The sequence below is a fragment of the Dufourea novaeangliae genome, unplaced genomic scaffold (assembly GCF_001272555.1).
Source record: "Dufourea novaeangliae isolate 0120121106 unplaced genomic scaffold, ASM127255v1 scaffold1, whole genome shotgun sequence".
Taxonomy (NCBI): domain Eukaryota; kingdom Metazoa; phylum Arthropoda; class Insecta; order Hymenoptera; family Halictidae; genus Dufourea; species Dufourea novaeangliae.
The window spans coordinates 3,527,164-3,547,161 of NW_015373885.1; the positions used below are offsets into that span (position 1 = coordinate 3,527,164).

Consider the following 19,998-nt stretch of genomic DNA (forward strand, 5'->3'; position numbering starts at 1 on the left):
TATTATAATTCTTAAAGTCTCCTTCGTGGAAAAAAGTTTATTTGAAAAAAAACCGTTGAGTCGGGGCATTAACATTGTTTACAACTTGACGTATTTCGCACTGTAATTAACGTTAAACACTACGTTTTAAATAGCATATACATATAATACATAGTTTCGAATACTTTTCCACTATAAATTTAATTTATAATTAGATCATGGCAATTTTAGCTGAATTGAATTCAATTTCCAAATGATTTAATAATTACCAAATCTTGCGTTTAATCGCGACATGCAGTGGACGAATCCCTAATGTAAGGGATTGTTGGAATGGTCTTCAGGATGGGCTTAAGGGGTAATGCTCAGTCAGAAATTTTCAAAAAAATCGACATCTCGAGAATATTCTGTGCAAGTTTCAAGGTAATCCAATTAAAAATGAACATTTTATATAAGTGTAAGCTTGACTTGAAGTTTTAAACGCGCTTTTCTCGAAATGACATTTTTCAAATCGGTGATCAATATTTCTCGAAAACTACTGTGTCGATTTACATGAAACCTTTTGCGCCTTATTTCAAATCAGAAAAACTTGTCCGTGAACGAAGGATTTTTTTTTTCGTTCCATACTTTTTTTTTAATCGACCAAAAACGAGTGACTTTTAAGGTGAAAATCGCACTTTTTCAGGGAAATGTCCGCCATTTTGTTCTTAATCAATATTTCGAAAAACCCCACGTTCGAGGACAAGATTGGTTCTTTCATACATATTCGGACTCTTACTGAATTTTTAATTTCAGATGAACCGTTACGAAGTCACAGTGATCACGGCAGACCACTTTTTGTGAAGTGACATCCGGGAGATCGCTCACCATTTATTTACTAATGAATACTTTTAAATAAAAAAATTACATTATAATCTAGAAACTGCAATCTTTGAAACACAAATACATTTTTTGAAAAAGGTCTTATAGTTTTCGAGAAAAAAATTCCCAAAGAACACTCTTTTTTCGGCCTCTTGACTGAGCATGACCCCTTAAGAATGAAATCACGGCGTGGTAATATTTAAGACTGAATATTTAATAAATGATATGTCGTCTTCAACGGTCGGGCGAACACTCTGCCTCCTCTTCAGGGCTACCTCCTTATATACATAGATCGAAAATGTCACGTGAGCACCAAAATCAACGCCACGTGCACGAGGCATCGCTTTTCGAGGATCCTCGTGGTCGCTGCGCCGTCCTAAAGCCAAAGCACGCTTATTTCAAAATTGCCGCGCGCAACGTCGCCGCCAAAGACAGTGCTGCATGCACAAGGAGCACGAGGCGCGCGATTCGAAAAAAAAGCTCCTTCTGAGAAACAAAATATCTCTCGATCGAGAATCGATACTTGGAAAGTTTAAAGAATTCTTACAATTTAAAAACACCAATTTAAAAAAAAAAACATAACACTCCTTTGGAAAAAGCTATTAGACATCACGGCGCATATTTCAATCGAATAAAAATTATTCTTTCAAAAATAACCGTTTCCTTTTTGAACTACAGATGGAATTTCACATGGTGCAGCGTAATAGAAGCAAATAGACTGTTCGAATACTGGAGACTCCATTCTATTAAAATCGTTGTCGATTAAGTCTTAAGAGGTTTCTTGAAGCGGGCGTAGTTCAAGGGTTCGAATCAAGACTCGATCCGCTCGATGGAGTCGAGTTTCACGATGCACGCGCGCGATGCAACGACGTGCTTGAGATTGAACGCTCTCGAATACGAGGACAATCACGATTACAGTTAGTTAGATCAGTTACACTTGTGCAAGCAGAGGTGGCGGTGTATTACAGGCCATGAATGCGACGCAGTCACGCTCGCGGCTGAAACAACAACGGGCCTTTCGTGATAAAATTCACGCCGGAACTTTTTATCGGGCATCAGAAGCTCGTACGGAACGTATTGGGAAACGAGATTCTGTCTGTTCGTTCGCAAAAAAAGAGAAACAAAAACGAGACTAACGAGAAGAATCGCCCATTGTGTCTTGCATTTCGCGGAGGAAGCATCTGCTTGACCGAATTTCGCTTTTCGATTGCGTTGGTCGGTTGCGAGACGATGTTATGATTCTTCTATTAGATAGGTACGTATTATTGCTTAGTCGAAGAAGATTCATTAACGTGCAATAACAAATTTTCTTTCATCCGTTTGGAACGATTCGAAGTCATTTCGGGTAGTTTTCTAAACATAACTCAGTACGATGTGTAAAGCTAAATTAGTTGATTTTATGAAAATTTGGTTGTTTTCTTGTTTTCTTTGTTTCAAGAAAAATTGTAGCTGAGCATTTCTTCGATTTGATGATATTTGTGGATTAATTACGACGTGGAAAACGAAATTGTACCCATTAGGATATGTTATTTTTTGTTTTGTTGGTGTTTAATGTTGCATTAACTATTGGAATTTGTGATTAACAACAATCTGGACGAGTACGCTATTATAATTTACATTATTTTGTCCACTAGCTTCGTTTCTTTCAGAAATTTTAGTACTTTAGGGACTTAATACCAGAAATTATTATTAGCAAATTACATATTGTAATCAATATTGTCATAACAAATTTTATATTTTCATGAATTTAAAATGTAGAGTTGAAAAAGATCTGTCTTTACCTAGGGAATGAAAGTAATTGAAAATCTATGTATTTTCTAGAGAAATCTCCACTTATCAGATACATATTCAAGAATGCTATACAAATATTAATTTTCATTTTTTTGAAAAGGAAAGAAAAGTAGCAAATCGACCTTACCGCAATGAACTTGAAAGTACAGTAGACTCTAACTATATTGCCACTGAACACATTGCCACATGAGGCACTTCCCCTTCACAGGTACTTTCGCGCACACAAATTCGCACTCTGTTGCGTACGCCGACGCACCAGCACGATCCAGTTTTTGCGCAGGCGCTGAGGCCGAGGCTATGGCGACAGAACTTAGCATGGAGGGGGCTCTGAACTCATTGCTATTTTACTTCTCAACAGCCCCGAATATGACAATATAGTTAGAGTCTACTACAGAATGAAAATAAATTTCTGAAACAGAATATTAAAATTATACTACTGATTTACTATATATTATACAAAATGCAGATGTGTATGCTACACGTTATATCAAGAGATTTATCAAGTAACGAATAGCATACTGAATATGTGAGTAGTGTATTCAAGAAAAGTTAAATAAGTATAACCAGATCCATGTCCTACCTCATTAAGGTGAAATTAATACAGATATTAAATACATGTACTATAATTTATCAATCAAGTTAATCAAATATAATTATAAAATCAATATGATTCTAAATGTTCAATGAATACCATTTTCAGCATTCGAAGTTCTAATTGAATGGTACCACAAAATAGTTCTGCATCAACCACGTAAACCGTCGCTGTTAGAAACGTATCATTTCAGCATTTCAGAATTACTCACGATAAAAAGACTGTCCTTCGATGAAGCTTCCGATAAGTCTTCGTTCGAACAAAGTATATCATATTTTCGAATTAAGAGAAGTACCAAAAAAATCGATAACACTTCCGACGAAATCAGGTTACCCGTCGATCCTCGCGAGTCCAGGCGTAGCACAACGGACCATTTATTATTTTCTGCCTCATCGAATTTTCCCCCCATCGGGCTGTCGTCTTTCCCGTTTTCCCGAGGATTGACAAAATAAGATGTCCTCGCCTGTGCTCTTTATCGCCTCACGGCGATCAATCTCTTTTTATCAGAAAAAAAGCGTGGAGTGTTTCACGCGGGGGGGACGACGGCTACGCTTTTCGCCGACAGGGAAGGAAAAACGTCGGAGAGCCCATTTTCACGGTGATTTCGTGGAAATCTCGTCGCGTGCCGCACGATTCAATTTTCCCTCCGTAATATTCTGATTTAACGGGGCCGACCGCCTGGAGGAAAGACGTTTCTCCGGCCGCAGCCGCCGTCTCTCCGCGCGGTTGAGCCGCCGCTTTCAGCGGTTCGTTACTCGGGGGATAATTACGCAACCAGGGAGGAGGGATGAGCCGGAGAAATATTGTCCGCCGAATGTATTAGATCGCGATAAAATACGAAACGTGAAATCCTTATTAAATCTATTTTTGAAATGTTTTTTTTTATAGAGAGAGAGAAGTAATTTATAATACTACTGAAGAGGAGACAATTATTTTTGCAAAAATATAACGTTGGCCAATGTATAGAATCACTGACGATTGCCGTTGATATTCTTACAAAGAATTACTCCAACTAGTGCAATATCCCTTGACTTGCAAGAACATAGGAAAATAAAGATTATGGGAATCTTTAATAGTACGTACATATCAAAGATCTGTTCTAGAAACAAAATTCTGTTCAATTTCGTTATTCGTGTATCAGTAGCAAAAATTGTAAGTTTGCACAAACATCCGCGGTGTACCTACTCATAATTCTTAACGTTCGTGGATAATTGAAATTATTTAATGAGGAAATCGTTATTTCCTTCAGTCACAAAGTGATCTCGATACTTTGTCAGGCATTGCAAGTAACAAATATAGAGTGCATTTTTTCGAAAACAATCCTCGAGGGAGAGATTAATTTTCAAAATTTGTCAAATATAATTACAATTGAAGAGGATTTAACTGTTTTGTTGATCCATTATAGGATTTATAGGTCATTTCTATTTGTATTGATATTTATAGGTACTGATAGTTTCGTGGTATCAGTTGTTTTCCTTAACAACTTTGCATGAATAAAAGAGGAAAAGAAATTTGAAATAGAGATGATAATGTACCCATCACTAAAGTTAATTGCACGTAGAATTAGTCTGTAATAAACAGCCACATTAGCTAGTCGTATTCAAATTTAAGTAAACCGAAATTATCCAAATCTATTTTGTCGAAAATAAAATTTGACTGAAAAAATTTTATTTCCATTCTTATCTACACTTCTTGACTTCTGCGTGTGAAATCATCTTTTAAAGTCCACCAAAATTAGAAAATCTTGTAACTTTAGCTTACTGAGACACTTAATAAAAGGAGTAAGTGTCTGCTTAATTCCAGTTTTCGTTGGTGTATGAAAGTTCAGTAAAACTATTACACTTGAACAATGCTGCATTAAAACTTCTTTAAAATGTATAAGGCCAACATAAATGAAAAGTTAAACCTTCAGGTACCGAATATGTCTACAAACTATCTTCACACCGGTTTATTCGAGATAAAAAAAAAGCCAAGGCACACGATACACCCCACCACAGATTTCAACTCGTTCGATGAACCGATGAAAAAGAAACTGCTTCTTCAGTCTTTAGCAGGTACCACATGGTTAACCATCACACGTCAAAATGATTAATGGTCCATCTCTACGGCTACCTAGCGAAGTCCTAGCTCCGACTTTTGTCACGGCTACACTGTTCTGCACTTTATACAGTAGTCATTACTCTATAGGACGTTTTCATTGAAAGAATCATCCTGAATACTAATTCTACATTAAAACCTGTTCTTAGAATAGATGGAACCATGATTCGCATTCGATATGAAGTCGTTTTACTCATTCCTTCAACCGTTAGCCACATTGCAGGACATAATTCGATAAAACTTAATTGAAAAAATGAATGTAAAAATTTGGTATACTTTGACGATGTGAAATGTAATTTAAGTACGGAATAAAACGTTTGAATTAATGATTTCTTGGTATGTTCCTAATACGAGCTCCATTGTCAGAGTGGCGTAAATTTGTAATTAAAAATTTTTCTTTCATGCAAGTTTAATCCCAGCTTCTGATATTTCATATGAAATATTCATAACGGGACGAACGTTGTTTCATTTTGAATTGGAAAATAAGAATCTAATAGGATTAATTAAAGGTAACAGGGAAGCCGCTTTCAAAAGCTGGCCAACGAATTCAATTAATATCACTCGTAATTCGCAACGAACCGATTACCATTAATGCTTCGTGTCTGATCAACGTTGACTCATTACGTGAAGATAATTAATCCTTCTTATATAATATGAAAATTAATTACATCTAGAGTCGCATTTTTCGGTTGATCTAAAATATTGAACACAGATATAAATCAAACTCGTATATCTTTTTTCTTTCAATCATTCATAGCTGCATAGTGCAGTTATACATTTGTTTAGAACTTGAAATTTTTACAAAAATCGGCTGCCGACCGAATTCCTTTTGGGACATTGGCTAAACTCGAAATTCAACGAAGTACATGGGTAATATATACATAACTTTTTGGCACAAAAAAGACCACTTTTTTATAAAAACATGCCGACGGTCTTAAGAGTTAATGAAGACTTTAGACAGAAGAGCATTTGTTACTTTTGCACACGCGTATTACCGTTCGTTACCCCACGTCATTTTATTACACCGTGAGAGGGTTATGTAGAAATCGTTTTCCCCTGAACCGTCAATCGTCATCCAATCGTTACCGATCGACCGAACCTCGTAATCTCCACACTATCACCGTCGTTGATTGGGACAACGGGCGCAACGAAAAAACGCTTTATCAATCATCGTTCGAGAGGCTCGGTAAGTGGGAAGTAGATTCGACTCAAAGATGTCGATTGGGTGGGGGATTCGACGTGGCCGGGACCGATCCGTCGAAGTGGATCGTGAGAGGCCGCGGTTTAGATCTCGAATCAAGGATCCGATACTCACCTATAATGGTGTGCACCCTCACGGACAGCTGTGTCCTGAGAACGATCGAGTTCTTTCGGCTGGAACAGACAGAGAGAAACAGGAAAATCAGTGAACAGGTCCACTATAGGTAGAGCATAATCGACGGAAAAGCGACGCATAACAAGAAATGTGGGTTAAGCATTCGAGACACCCAACGGTAGGCCTAGGGCCCCGCGCGCCGGATGGAAAAGGATCGCGATACGCAACCGCGGATAATTATTTCTTACACCATAGGACGGCCTGCTAATTATTCGTGGTCGCGAATTAATCGAGTCTACCAGAGTCAGTAATTACTTAATTGGGCCTGCGTGAACGGTTGCACAACCCAGCTAAGTATATATACGTGTGGGGTCCTATCTATGTCTCTCTTTCTCTGTTGCTGGTTCACGATTCGGTACGAATTGGGTTAGAGTGGGCTGGCTTCCCCCCTCAGCGTTTCAGGATCTGTCTCGCGCACCTTGGCTAGTTGCGAACTTTAAGGCTCTGCGAACCTTCCCACGCCTCGCGTCCCTGAGAACCTACTGCGACCGTGTAGACAATGCATTTCAAGAGTCGGATGAAAGAAGGGAGGGGGGTCGAGGGGAGGGTACATACGGAGGAGGCCAAAAGAAGACGAAGACACAACGGCGCGGTGTACAGCGAGCGTCAAACGCATCCGGGGCGAAAAAGTCGGGTACGTACGCGCGTTAATAATGTTTCCGCTCGTTAAGCGAGCGAGACGGGGCACGATTACGCGGTCCCTTTTTCCCACACGTGCAACAGGGTACGCTGCAGAGGTCTACGAGCTGTTCTTTCAGGTGTACGCGTTCGCTTGCTGATTCTGACGCGGTCGGAGATCGGTTCAAGATTAAGCGCGATTGTGTCTTCATGGAAATGGTGGGGTCGCGATGTGAAATTGGACTTCTGGGGGTAACCGACGTGTACAGGGTGTTCACTCTAACGGTATTACACGAGTCTTCGACCGTTTGCGACAATGTGATAGAAAAAGACAACGTATAACAATAATGAACATTTCGAAAATGTATTTATTTCTGTGGTGAACTCGAAGCTTCCTTGACTCTTTTTTTAGTGGAACCGTATAATTTATTACCTGCGTATTTTAGGGAACACTAAATAAATGATACTAAATTTACGGCGGTGGAAATAGTGATAGGCATATTTACATGTTCTCTGTTCAGTCTTTTAAAGTGGAGACAAATCGGAAGAACGTGCAGGTTAGTAGATTGGCTTCCACTGCTGTAACTTTAGTGTTCTGTGAGTAAACGTGTCACATTCTGTATTGGTTTAGTTCGTCTTACTGCCTCTTATAATATAACGAAACAAACGTATATGGTTGTACTTAAAATACTCAACGTGATCTTGGGTTAGGTATCGCTATAAAAAAAAAGTATTTTTTTATTACGTTGTCGCAAATAGCTGAAAAATCATGCAAACTGTTAGATTGACGACTCTGTATATTATTACAAACAGTATACATAATAATCGACCTGCTGAAGTAAAGATACTGAGAGCAGTGAATGTTCGCATAAGATGTATTTGAGACGTGAAACAATCTAAGTCAATGTAAGAATAAAAGTATGGAGAAGTTATGCTGTTATTTATAGAGATAAATAATTTGTTACAAAAATAGAACTAAAAACAAACGATTGTAGTTCGAGAATATTTTAAAAAATGCAGTTACAGAAGTATTTATCCACTGTATACATGACATATTTAATCAATGTTAAAGATAGAACTAACCTGGATTAATATACTTTACATAAGGATGCAGTCAACTGAGAAATTATACACAGTTTAGTTTGAAAAAGTATTGTTATTTTACAATTATGGATATAATCAAATTAATAAAAAACTAGTTCCTTTTATACATAACAGATTAGAAGAATATAATGAAATCGATAAAACTGACCGTGAAGTATACAATATATATTAATTTTATTGTAAATAAGTATGTATAAAATAAATATTAACACTGCGAAGATAATGTTGTGCGTTTTTTCCTAAGTTCATTAGTCAAAATACTTCTCTAAGTAAATTGTATATCGTTTCTCGATTCGATGCATCTTAAGTATTATATATTAAATCTTAACTGATCACATGCCGTTCGTGAGACTGGTATTTCTAGGAACGTGTATAACAATGAAATTTTGACAACATTGTTTAGAGATCGACATAAGTTGAACTTAAACATTTATTCTTCTTTGCTAATACATTGAGGTGGGTAAGGTGGTATAAAACAATAGAAATTGTCCTCACTTCATTTATTTAGTACAATCGGTAAGCGCGAATACTAGTGCAGTGTTGGTGTTGTAATCTCGGAGGCTTACCATCGACTCCCTACTCTCGCTGCATTTCCTAAATCCCTCGGAGTTAGAAAAGGCAAAAATATGGGAGAGAAAAAGAAAAGAGAATAGAAAAGGAAAACTTGAGAAATCAGCGACAGCAATAGGGACAGCGGAAAAGAGTCATAAACAGAGAAAGCTAAGAGGTAGGCGAAGGACCGAGACTAACGAAAACCAGAACTCTGGCGACGCTCTCAAGGATGCGTTGGAAATTAGTGAAGGGCCTGTCACCAAATGTGCGACCAGCAGACAGGAAATAGAGAATAATAGCGTAACAGAGTTGAAAAGGAAAGAGAAATTTTTAGAAGCAAAATATGCATTGGCGTGCGTGGTGCTACAGCCACCACACATTAACACACAAATTTTCAAGAAAAAAAGCAACAAAAAACAAATTAAACAGACCAACAGGTGGTTTTGAAATTACTAGAAAATTTATAAATGAAGCAGTCTTACAAACGGCACGTGACCAATTAAAGGTTAACAAAGATTAATGTATATTAAGGGGTCATGCTCAGTCAGAAATTTTCAACAAATCGATTTTTCACTTTCTACATTTTCTTTAAGTACAACATCTTGAGAATATTCTGTGCAAGTTTCAAGGTAATCCAATTAAAAATGACAGAGGTACAGGCGTTAAAAAATGAACATGTTATATAAGTGTAAGCTTGACTTGAAACTTTAAACGCGTTTTTCTCGAAACTACATTTTTCAAATCGATGATCAATATTTCTCGAAAATTACTGTGTCGATTTACAAATCAGAAAAACTTGTCCTTGATCGAAGGATTCTTTTGTTCGTTCTATACTTTTTTTTTAATTCACCAAAAACGAGTGATTTTTAGGTGAAAATCGTACTTTTTCAGGAAAACGTCCGCTATTTTGTTTCTAATCAATATTTCGAAAAACCCCACGTTCAAGGACAAGATTGGTTCTTCCATTACATAAATCTTACTGAATTTTTAATTTCAGATGAACCGTTACGAAGTTACAGTGAAATATTTACTAATAAATATTTTTAAATAAAAAAATTACCCTATAATCTAGAAACTGCAATCTTTGAAACAAAAACACATTTTTTGAAAAAGGTCTTATAGTTTTCGAGAAAAAAATTCCTAAAGAACACTCTATTTTCGGCCTCCTGACTGAGCATGACCCCTTAATACAATTAAGAAAACCAACAAGGAAGTCTTCATATTTACTATTTTCTTGTAACACCCTTGTATTCGCCTATTTGTAAACTCATTTACTAAAAGCGCCAAACGACCCTATCGCCACACGAGGTACCAAACAAGTTACACACAGTCCCTTCCAATCTCATCAAACTTTCAAATAATTCAAACTCTCCCCATAATAGCGCTCTCGTCGCGTAAACTCGTCGGAAGATTAAACGTGGAGCCATTACTACACGAACTATTATGAACTTCGTTACTACGATTGAAAAACATTAAGAAGTTCCAAGTTATTCCCTGGATGGCATCCCCTTGCACGCCTATCCGCAGGGCGAAAAAAACTTTTGATCCTCGTCGCTTGCCTCGCGAACCGTGCTATCCCGTAAACAGACTATTTCCATGAGAATCGAGGAGAAAGAAGCCGGGGGGGTCCGGTGAACGAGTCGTCGGACTCCCTTAAGAGAGTTGAACCACGGCCGGGCGGAAGCAACGGGTGAGGGGGGTTGCTCGAATAAATTAAAAACTTTCCGGCACGGGGCCAAGTTCAATGTCGGCTGCGCGGCTTCCCGGCGTCGTTTACGTTTCCGCGTAAACATGTCGGACCTGCCTGCCTTCTTTTCGTTCGCATTGTATTCGAGTCCCCGGGTCGCTCGCGTAATTGCCGCGTATTGTTCCGGCGGTAATTGCTCGAGAACAGACGTCGACAAACACGTAGGGAACGCGTACGCTCGTTCGTCCTCTGCCTTGGCCAACCGTAGAAAGTATGTAGAATTTCAATCTCGCGTGGATCGAGATAGAAATTTCGAAAGTTAGCAATTAACACCAGATACCAGGGGGATATATTAGAATTCACTGATTTCGGAATGTTGATCTTCGGATGACGAACTTGGATCACTTTAAACTAAGACTTTAACCCTTTCACTGCTATTGACGCTTATTAGGTTTGGTGCTTATTGGAATTTTGTTCATAGTAGAGTAAATCATCGATCAGTGTTCATAGGCTCCTCGGCACTAAATGTTCAGATGGCATCCACACCATGAAGAGCCCCCCGTGGAACCAGTCAAGCACCCAGTGGTGGGAAGCCACCAAGCACCAATCGATGATTTATTGTAAGTTGCTTGGCGCTTATAGACGTTTAACCGATATTGTTCACTAATAAATGGTTGGTGCTTGTGTTTTAAACGATTACTACAAAGCGTTTAGTACATTGGTACAAGCTTATTTGCATGATTTTCAAGAGGCATAGAGTAGGTGGTACTGATACAGGCAGGGTCTAAGGGCGGGATTCATAGTCGTTGCTTATTCTTAAGCAAATGCTCAAGTCCCCAGTTATAAATGTGTAGTCCATACGTATACACGTATGCATTCATAACTGGGAACTTAAGCATCTGCTTAAGAATAAGTAGTGACTATGAATCCCGGCCTAAATCTAGGCTAGTCGAAAGTATAGGGTCTTGTTAGATGCTTCATCCTAGCGGGACTAGTGTGAAATTACGACTCAGGACAAAAGAAGCATATTTAAATGAATATCATAAAGTGAACATGTTTTAGATTTATTAAGTGCTGAAGTAAAAGTAGCCCATATTTAGACCATCTTGTCTACTATTGCGATTACTGTCACAGTGAAGCTTGTGCGGCACTAATAATTCATTGTTTTAACAATTTTAACAATCACATTTTATATTAGATAGAATAATGTGAAAGACGAAGAATAATAGATTTATGAGTTTAATAAGTGGAGAACAATAGTGGACAAATAATTAGCTAATTAATGTAAGATAACCTACTTCTCAAAATTAGCAAGTGATCTTGAAAGAATAATCATAACAGCATACAAGACGAAGTGAACTAAATTTATCATTTTTAGTTTCCTGTAATTAAGATCTTTCGGCGCTTCAAGTCAGGTTTTAACGAGACTTATACGATCCATTAGACACTATAGTTTGTCTATATCACAATGAGTCAAAAAAGGAAGAAAGAAGGGTTCCATTGAACGTTAATCTTCACTAACTGTTACTTGATACTCAAGAAATGACAATCGTGTAATAAAAGTTGCAAAATATGAAGCACATTACAGACAGGAGAAGTTTTTACAATATTTTTAGAAAACAATTAAATACGTTCCTGAACGTTTTTCTGAATCGGTAACGTACAGAAGAATATCGTGAACATAATGAACACAATTATTAATTGTACAGATTTATGTCAAAAAAACTAAAATGAAATCAAAAACTATTTTCTTTAGTATAGTTGTAACAAGCCCGTTCAAAAATAAAACAGTTATTAAACTTACTTAACCTCTTTATGTTACCGTGTCTTAAACAGTTGTATAAATCCACTGTCTAATAATATGTAATTAATATGCGTAGATCGTTCTTTATTTTCAAAATATACAGTACCACTAATTACTTAACGAACCTATGTCCATACTGGCACTCACAATCAGTATACTAAAAACACGTCTGAACAGTATGACAGCTCGGAGGGAACTGACTTGTATACATATTTCCTGAAGGACAAAGACACATTTATAGACTGCCGATTTTATGCATTTGTAGCGTACATAACTGATTAAAACTGACAATGAATATACAAAAATGTTCGGTCAAGTTTGTTGTTGTGGTTTTCATTGTATTTCGGAATTAATAGAATGTGTAACTGTGAAGTAAGATATCTTTGAGGCATCATTAAAAATGGTACTACTGACGCCATATGTACAGTAGTAACTTCATGTATCCTAAAAAAAAAACTTTTTTCGGAAGTTTTCTTTTCAAGAATCTTTTTAAACATGATAATAGTTTGAATATTAGTTTTTCACAGTGAAAATATATTCTACAATGTTCAAATTTTGTCTCAGAACGTTTGCAACTTCATTTAACAGATAGTTTTTAAACAACAGCCGACTGTAAATTGGCTTGGGTCGAATGGGCTCAGTGCGATAACTGCGGTCGAAAAAATAGGTGTGACAACTGTAAAATGGACAAGAAAGAACAATATTTGCATAAATATCCACAGTCTGCCCACTTATCGTAGCAAAGAACAATAATAAGATCAAGGAAAGAGAAATTAATCGACCATTGTTTACGAAAATCAATGTTAAGTTTAAACAAAATAAACAATTTATGCTAGTCGACATTATTCCTCATTGATCTTTAACACTGCACGATCGTTACGAAGATCGATAAGATATTTTGAATTTATACTACCCTGCTATCCTACTAAAAAAATTGAATATCATTACTTAATAGAATTTAACAACAAACCCAAAGTTCAGGACACATCGTCAAAAATTTCGCGTTCACCAAGCTCCCTAACCTCAAGAACACAATTATCCCGTCAATCCTCTATCCTACCTCTCCATTCGAGTAATATAGCGTCTCCGCCCGAATCCCATCATGTCGAAAGTCGCCCAAAACGAAATCCCCCGGCCCCGGAAGCGTCTATTTAACGCCACTTCGTAACACCCGCAAGAAATTCCGGGCCGTATTAAAGCCGCTGGATGCGAGAGTATCGATAATCGGTATTCCAAGAAACTTTGCAGACTATCGGTCGCCCGTCGTCAATTGAAAACCGCTTCGAGCCGGGGGTTATCGCGTTGGTGAGGCTTCCCCCTCCTCAACCCCCTTTGCTTTTCCCTTTTTCATCCCCCCTACCCACGTACCACTCGACGGAGTCGCGATTAATGCGCCATTAAAGGAGATTGGAAATCCTTTCGTCGGGACTTTCGTCGCCGTGCTTACGGACGGCGAAGTTCCCACGAGCATCGGCACCGTCCAGGATTTTGCATTCCATTTGCAAGGGAACGCTTCCTCCTCCTCATCCTGCCTCTCACCCTCCCAGAGACCGGCCGGTTTTCATTCTCCCGCGGGTGCACTCGGTGCCGGCAAGCTGGCAAACGCCGAGAGGGTGAGATCGCATTTACATGGACTCTACCCCAGCCGTCTCCTCGAGTCGTTTTCGAGGACCGGTCCGGCCGTCGCGACACGATCTACTTGTATTTCCGGGGCTACCACTCCACCGCCCCGCTGGTTCAAGGTCAAATGTTACGGAAACATTGGGTATCGTTCAATGACATGACGACTAGACAATGTTAACACGTTGACTGGCATGGTGGTGCAAGGTGACCGGCAGGGATGGAAAAAGAACCGTTAGTGTGAAAGCGGTTCTATTCCGGTACGAGAAGCGCTTCCACTTTACGATTGACATTTCGGTTCCGATACGAGAACAGCTTCCACTTTTGTAACTAACGATTCTGTAGTAGAGTACCGGAACCCTGAATATTTGCAAGAACCGGTACCACTCCGATCTATTTATAGATAAGGCTAGCGCAAAACTTCCGAGTGTGTCGAACGTAGCAAATTTTTCCTTTCTTTTAATTTAGTTAGAAGGTTTGGCCTAATTGAATAATGCTTTTCGAAGTTGCAATATCATTTTTATAACATAGAAAGTTATAAATAAATTCTTGTTTTCAAATTTCTCACTGTTCTACATAATGGCAATTTCATATATAATATGTTGGAATGTGTCGCTGAATTAAAAGAATGCTGCGGCGAGACAAATAAGGACCAATATGCACATCCACAGGCATCGTTAGAAGTTGGCAATATTGTACGTTCTTTAATTCCTTCATGCACATACATTCTTCGACATTATTCTCGTAATTTTGCGTCGTAAAAATATAATAAAAAATATCTTCAAAAATGTAATGAACAGAAAAAATTACTAGTAAATATCGGTAAATATACCGGTATTTTTATACAGCGGTGTAATATCATATCGGTATTTTCGTATTTCGATTTCTATTAGGGTTTGGAAGGTACAACTGAAAAATATTGATATAATACCGAAGATATACCGAAACCAATATTACGGAAAACCAAAAATATATACCGGTATAATACCGATATTTTACAGGGACTTCTACCGAAACATAAAATACCGGTACAACATATACCGGTATCAGGGGTGTTCGGGTACCCGACATTTCGGGATCGGGTCGGGTCCCGAATCATATTTCCGAGAACTTTTCCGTCTAACGGCAAAAAATTATACTATACGATACGATGCCATATTGAATATTCAGGTTCATGATATGAACAATAAATGCTAAATGAGTTAACAATTCCAAATGGAATCCTGCGGTTGGACAGGGTTAATAATACAATCTTCAGTACACATTTCTTCGTACGTTATGTTTCTATTAAGTAAAATAAATAAAGTGGCAGTATTAGGAACATTTAATCTATTATTGAACGTACAGGCATATACAGCGTGGGACAATAACTATGTCCACTTTGAATATTGCCGTTATTTGTAATAATATGAAAAAATGTTATATATAAAACTTACACGGTATAGAGGCAAGCATACTGTGACAAAAACATTTTCTACGTGGCTGAAGGAATAGAGGAGATTTCAAGGTCATCTCTATTTTTCTTAATGGAATGCTATGTTTTTTTTATCGCGATGCGATAGCCGGTGTTGGGACGACTTCAGCGAGCTATCATTGAAGGTCATGCAAGGTCAAATGTGGTAGTAAAATAAACTTTTTTACATTAGAGGAAATGCTGGAAATGGTGACCGTTATCGCTGCATCACGTGCATTTCTTATCATTTCTGAACTTATTCTAGCACATGCTGTATTATTTCATAGACCCACACTTTTACATAAACGAATGGTCTAGAAAATGTACCACTAAACGTTCGCCAAATGATGTGGTTACAGCACGACGGGTGTCCAGCACATTATGCTCGGATAATAAGAGATGCACTGAACGAACTTTACCCAAATAAATGGGTAGGACGTGGAGGATTAGTTTCTTGGCCACCTCGTTCTCTACATTTAATCCCATTAGATTTTTTTTCTCTGGGGAGCATTGAAAAATGCTGTTTATCAAAGAAGTACCCACTACACCAGAAAATATAAAACAACAGATAATAGCAGCATGTGTTATTATTAGAGAATTTATCCTTATACTTTTACATACAAGATATTCCCAGGATCCTATTTATTTAAAAAAATTACACGATTTCATTTAAATTAAGTGCAATTGCAATTTCACATGGTACCAAAAAAAATGTAAACATTGAAATAGATTAAAGCCACGGCGATTTGTTAACCGTTTGAGTGCCACGTGTCTTTGCTGTTTTCCCGTCCAAAAATGCCAAGCGGCGCGATAGCGCTTGTCTTATTCCCTCTCCAAGAATGCCAAAGAGCGCTATTGCGCTGTTTTCAGCTTTATACGGTAGCTGTAATTGTTTCAATTCAGTGTTGTTCTGTCATCTTTCTGAGCGTAAGTACAGATTCATCAGCGTCTTTAAATAATATAAGAATATAATTTAAATATTTTATTGCATATATAAAAGGATATATATATATGGAGTGGTAACCGTAAAGTCGCGCATCGACAGAAACCGAGCGTGTCGCGGTTATCGGTTTCGCAGCCTAGAGCGCTGGCACTGTTCGAGGGACAGAGGAGAAGCGCAAAATCGCTCCGTGGCACTCAAACGGTTAAAATTCATTACATGTGTAACAACACCTATGTAGATTGAAGTGTCCCTGTTTTGGTTATATTTATTGACCAATTAGATGTTGGAAGAATCTCCGAAAGCTAGGATTTCTAATGAAGGTACGTAATGAAAGATATGACGATAGTCGTGTTAACGAAATGAATTAAATCACAAGAAAGCGAGGGAATCTTCAAGACGCCTTTCAACGCGTTAACGATACGATTCAGAAAGACCGACGAATCGATACGTCCTTGACCTTATACGTGTCGGTTAGATCTGATGAAAACGGCTCTGTCCTCGTTTCAAAAGTTTCAGGAAACACGAACTTTCAACAGAAGAGCAGGCAGCAAGCAGGTCATCCAGCTACTAGGCACACGATGTGTTCAACGAGTCGAGGATAATTTTCCTGCTCACTAAAAATGTCAGCTTGTCAAACTGCACCGAACACTGACTGTGCAAAGTATCTATGACGTGACGAGCAGAACTGTACATGATGGTTTGAGTGTATAAGTGGAACTTCGAAAAAGCGTTAGTTCCTTTGTAATCGAGTTGATTATAAATTTAAATCGGGGTCATTATAAATTCATAATAGTTTTCAGTTCTGTTGAACAAGGATATAATACAAATTAATCAAGACTTAACTCAGTCATGATTTTGATATAATTGCGAAGCAAAATTGAATAAAGTTAAAAATTGATTTTTCAATCAAAATCAGGTTACACTTGATATAACAGTCCACTTTGTTAAAAAATGACATTTTACATGTTGCCTGTATCAAATATTTCATTCCTTCCGATCGTAAAAATCATTTCATTCTAAACCATCTAGTTTTTAATATAGGTACATAATAGACTAAAAATAATATTAAGTTCATATTTTTAAGACAGTATAAAGTCCATCAGATAGAAGAATTAATGCAAAGTTCACCACTTCTACATATAGAGACTTGTCTTAAATCCATTCAATAATTCAAAGGTAGCGATTGCTTCTCACTCAATTCTTACTGAGCGTTTCTAAAGTTACAAGGTTTTCGCACCTTTCATTTGCTCTCCCCTAAAGTTTGAAAAGCGTGACTTAGTACACCCTGGCTCTGGGGTCCAGATATAAACCACTTAAATGTTCATTAAAACCAACGTTAAATTGAAATTATGCCACACTGTATCTAACCAGTTTATTTTACATTAAGTTAGAAATGTATATAATTCAATGAATTCTAAAGTTACTTAAATCCAAGTTAAAGTTAAATTAAACTTCATCCACGTTTACATAACAAACATAAAGTTTCATTTTCATCTGCGAAAAGATACATTGCGCAGGCAACAAACGTAGCGTAAACCACCAGATTACTGTAGCAACTCAAGAACCATCTACAAAAAACAGTAAAGCCTCTTGGATCTCAACCAACCGGCTACCCTTTCCTTGGGATAAAGATGCCAATTGGACATTGGCACTGCGACGAAATTGCTGCGATAAGTCCAGCGAGAAGCTAGGCGAGTAGAGACCGTGCAAAATTCGAGTCGCCGAGAAATCTGGGAATTAGGTGTTACAGAATGCACGTCGCTTGAACAATTTCAAGAATTACTGCCACAGTTATGCGAGAAAGAATGTCGGATCCGTTGTAGGCATGCTCCGTCATATGAGCCGTTCACAGACCAAAGTGACTGACTTCAATTTGTTGAGTTTTTCAAGTTTTAATACCAAAGCACTTGTTTGATTCTGCACTCACTGACGATTATAAATTAACAATTAATACACCACAAGATTTATCTGCCATTTTTGGCACTTTACTATTTGAAATATTCATTTTTTCTCATAGGTTGCTGAGAAGTAATAATAATCTGACTTTATTGGGTTAAAATTTCTCGTTACTACATTTAGAAATAACCTAGTCGTAACTGTTTTATTGGAACACGCGTCCAGGTCCAGTTAACGCATAGCGACGGTGGTTGTCAATTAACTATTTATATTTTTATACTTTTGTGGAGTTCATCATTATAGCAAATGATTCATATGGGGGAATACTCGGCTCGTATACAGGAATGTCAGACGGTAATTACGGCGGCAATTCGTCAGGAATGATTTAAACCAGGCATCTAGGTCGCTCGAGTGAAATGTTGCGATGAAATTCATTCGTTCAGCATTAATTGTAAGCGAATCGTGAAATAGTATCAAATCCATAGTATACAGGGTGTATGGAAAAAATTGAACGAATATACGTATGGTGAGTGTCAATCGTAAGTTCCGTGTGTCAAAATAATAAATATTTATAAAAACAGATATTCAGAAACGAATATTAGTGTCAAATAGATGACTTCAAAGTAGGTGTTCGAAGTGTTCTCCATGACATTCATTGCTTATATTGTTTATATTATAATAGTAATAGTTCTTAAATGTCCCTACATATACAAATCTAGTAGATTCAAAGTAACTCAGCATGGTGGCTACATAATGGGCCCACGATATAAAAATAAATAAAGTATAAAGAAATGTTTGAGGCCATATGTTAATATTAACTTTATTTCTAGTTTCGGCACGTAGAACTTATAGTATCCAAATTTTTAAGCAATTTTTTTTATAGACCCTGTATACATATTCTCCCGTCGATACGGGTCAGTTGACACTCTATCATGCGATACAAACCCAACGATTCATTACAAAACTATCGAAAGTGTTGTTAAACATACTCTTTAGGAAATAGAGTAACGCTGCACGATGCACGAAAAATATTGGACCGGTCATACGAAGATCGTGAATCACTGAATCTGACTCCGTTGTTTACACAATCCAAGAAACATATGTATTCAAAAAGTATAATCAGAATTACCCATGGAGTCAGAATAGCTTATATAAATTTTCGATTTCTGCCCTGACTTTCCAAAAACGAGCATTTTTAATCAGTTTTAGTAACTTGTTCTTTACTTTGCTAATATCAAACAAGATAAAAGTTTGCTACCGTTTAAATAATCTTGTTAAATATTTTTTTGTGAACTTTATAATTAAGCTAATTTATTAAAAACGAATTAGAATATGTGTATATTCTTATATGATTTATACCAGTTCAATATGTGACACTTCAAATTACTGATAAAACTAGGGTATTAATATTGAAAAGTTAGTACACAGACGTTTTAAGCGGCTTGTATTGATGCTTTCTGTCTTTTGCTTCCTATTCGAATACAAGAATTTCTAATCATTATTCAAAGTAACACCGTGGACAGTTTGAATTCTTAAACAGCATTAATTTTAAGAAGCTATGGAAGGTTCCGGAACCCAACCACGAAATAAAGCAATAAATTTCCCATTTAGAAATTCCTTATACACCCG

General features: G+C 37.4%; 1 protein-coding gene across 1 annotated transcript in view; it reads right to left on the bottom strand.

The window, feature by feature from the left end:
- Positions 1-19,998, bottom strand: part of LOC107194024 (FH1/FH2 domain-containing protein 3) — a 164,556-nt gene that overhangs the window by 133,434 nt on the left and 11,124 nt on the right. The window contains exon 2 of the mRNA XM_015583584.1: positions 6,633-6,691. Coding sequence (XP_015439070.1) covers positions 6,633-6,691 — 59 coding nt within the window. The remainder of the gene's footprint in view (positions 1-6,632; positions 6,692-19,998) is intronic.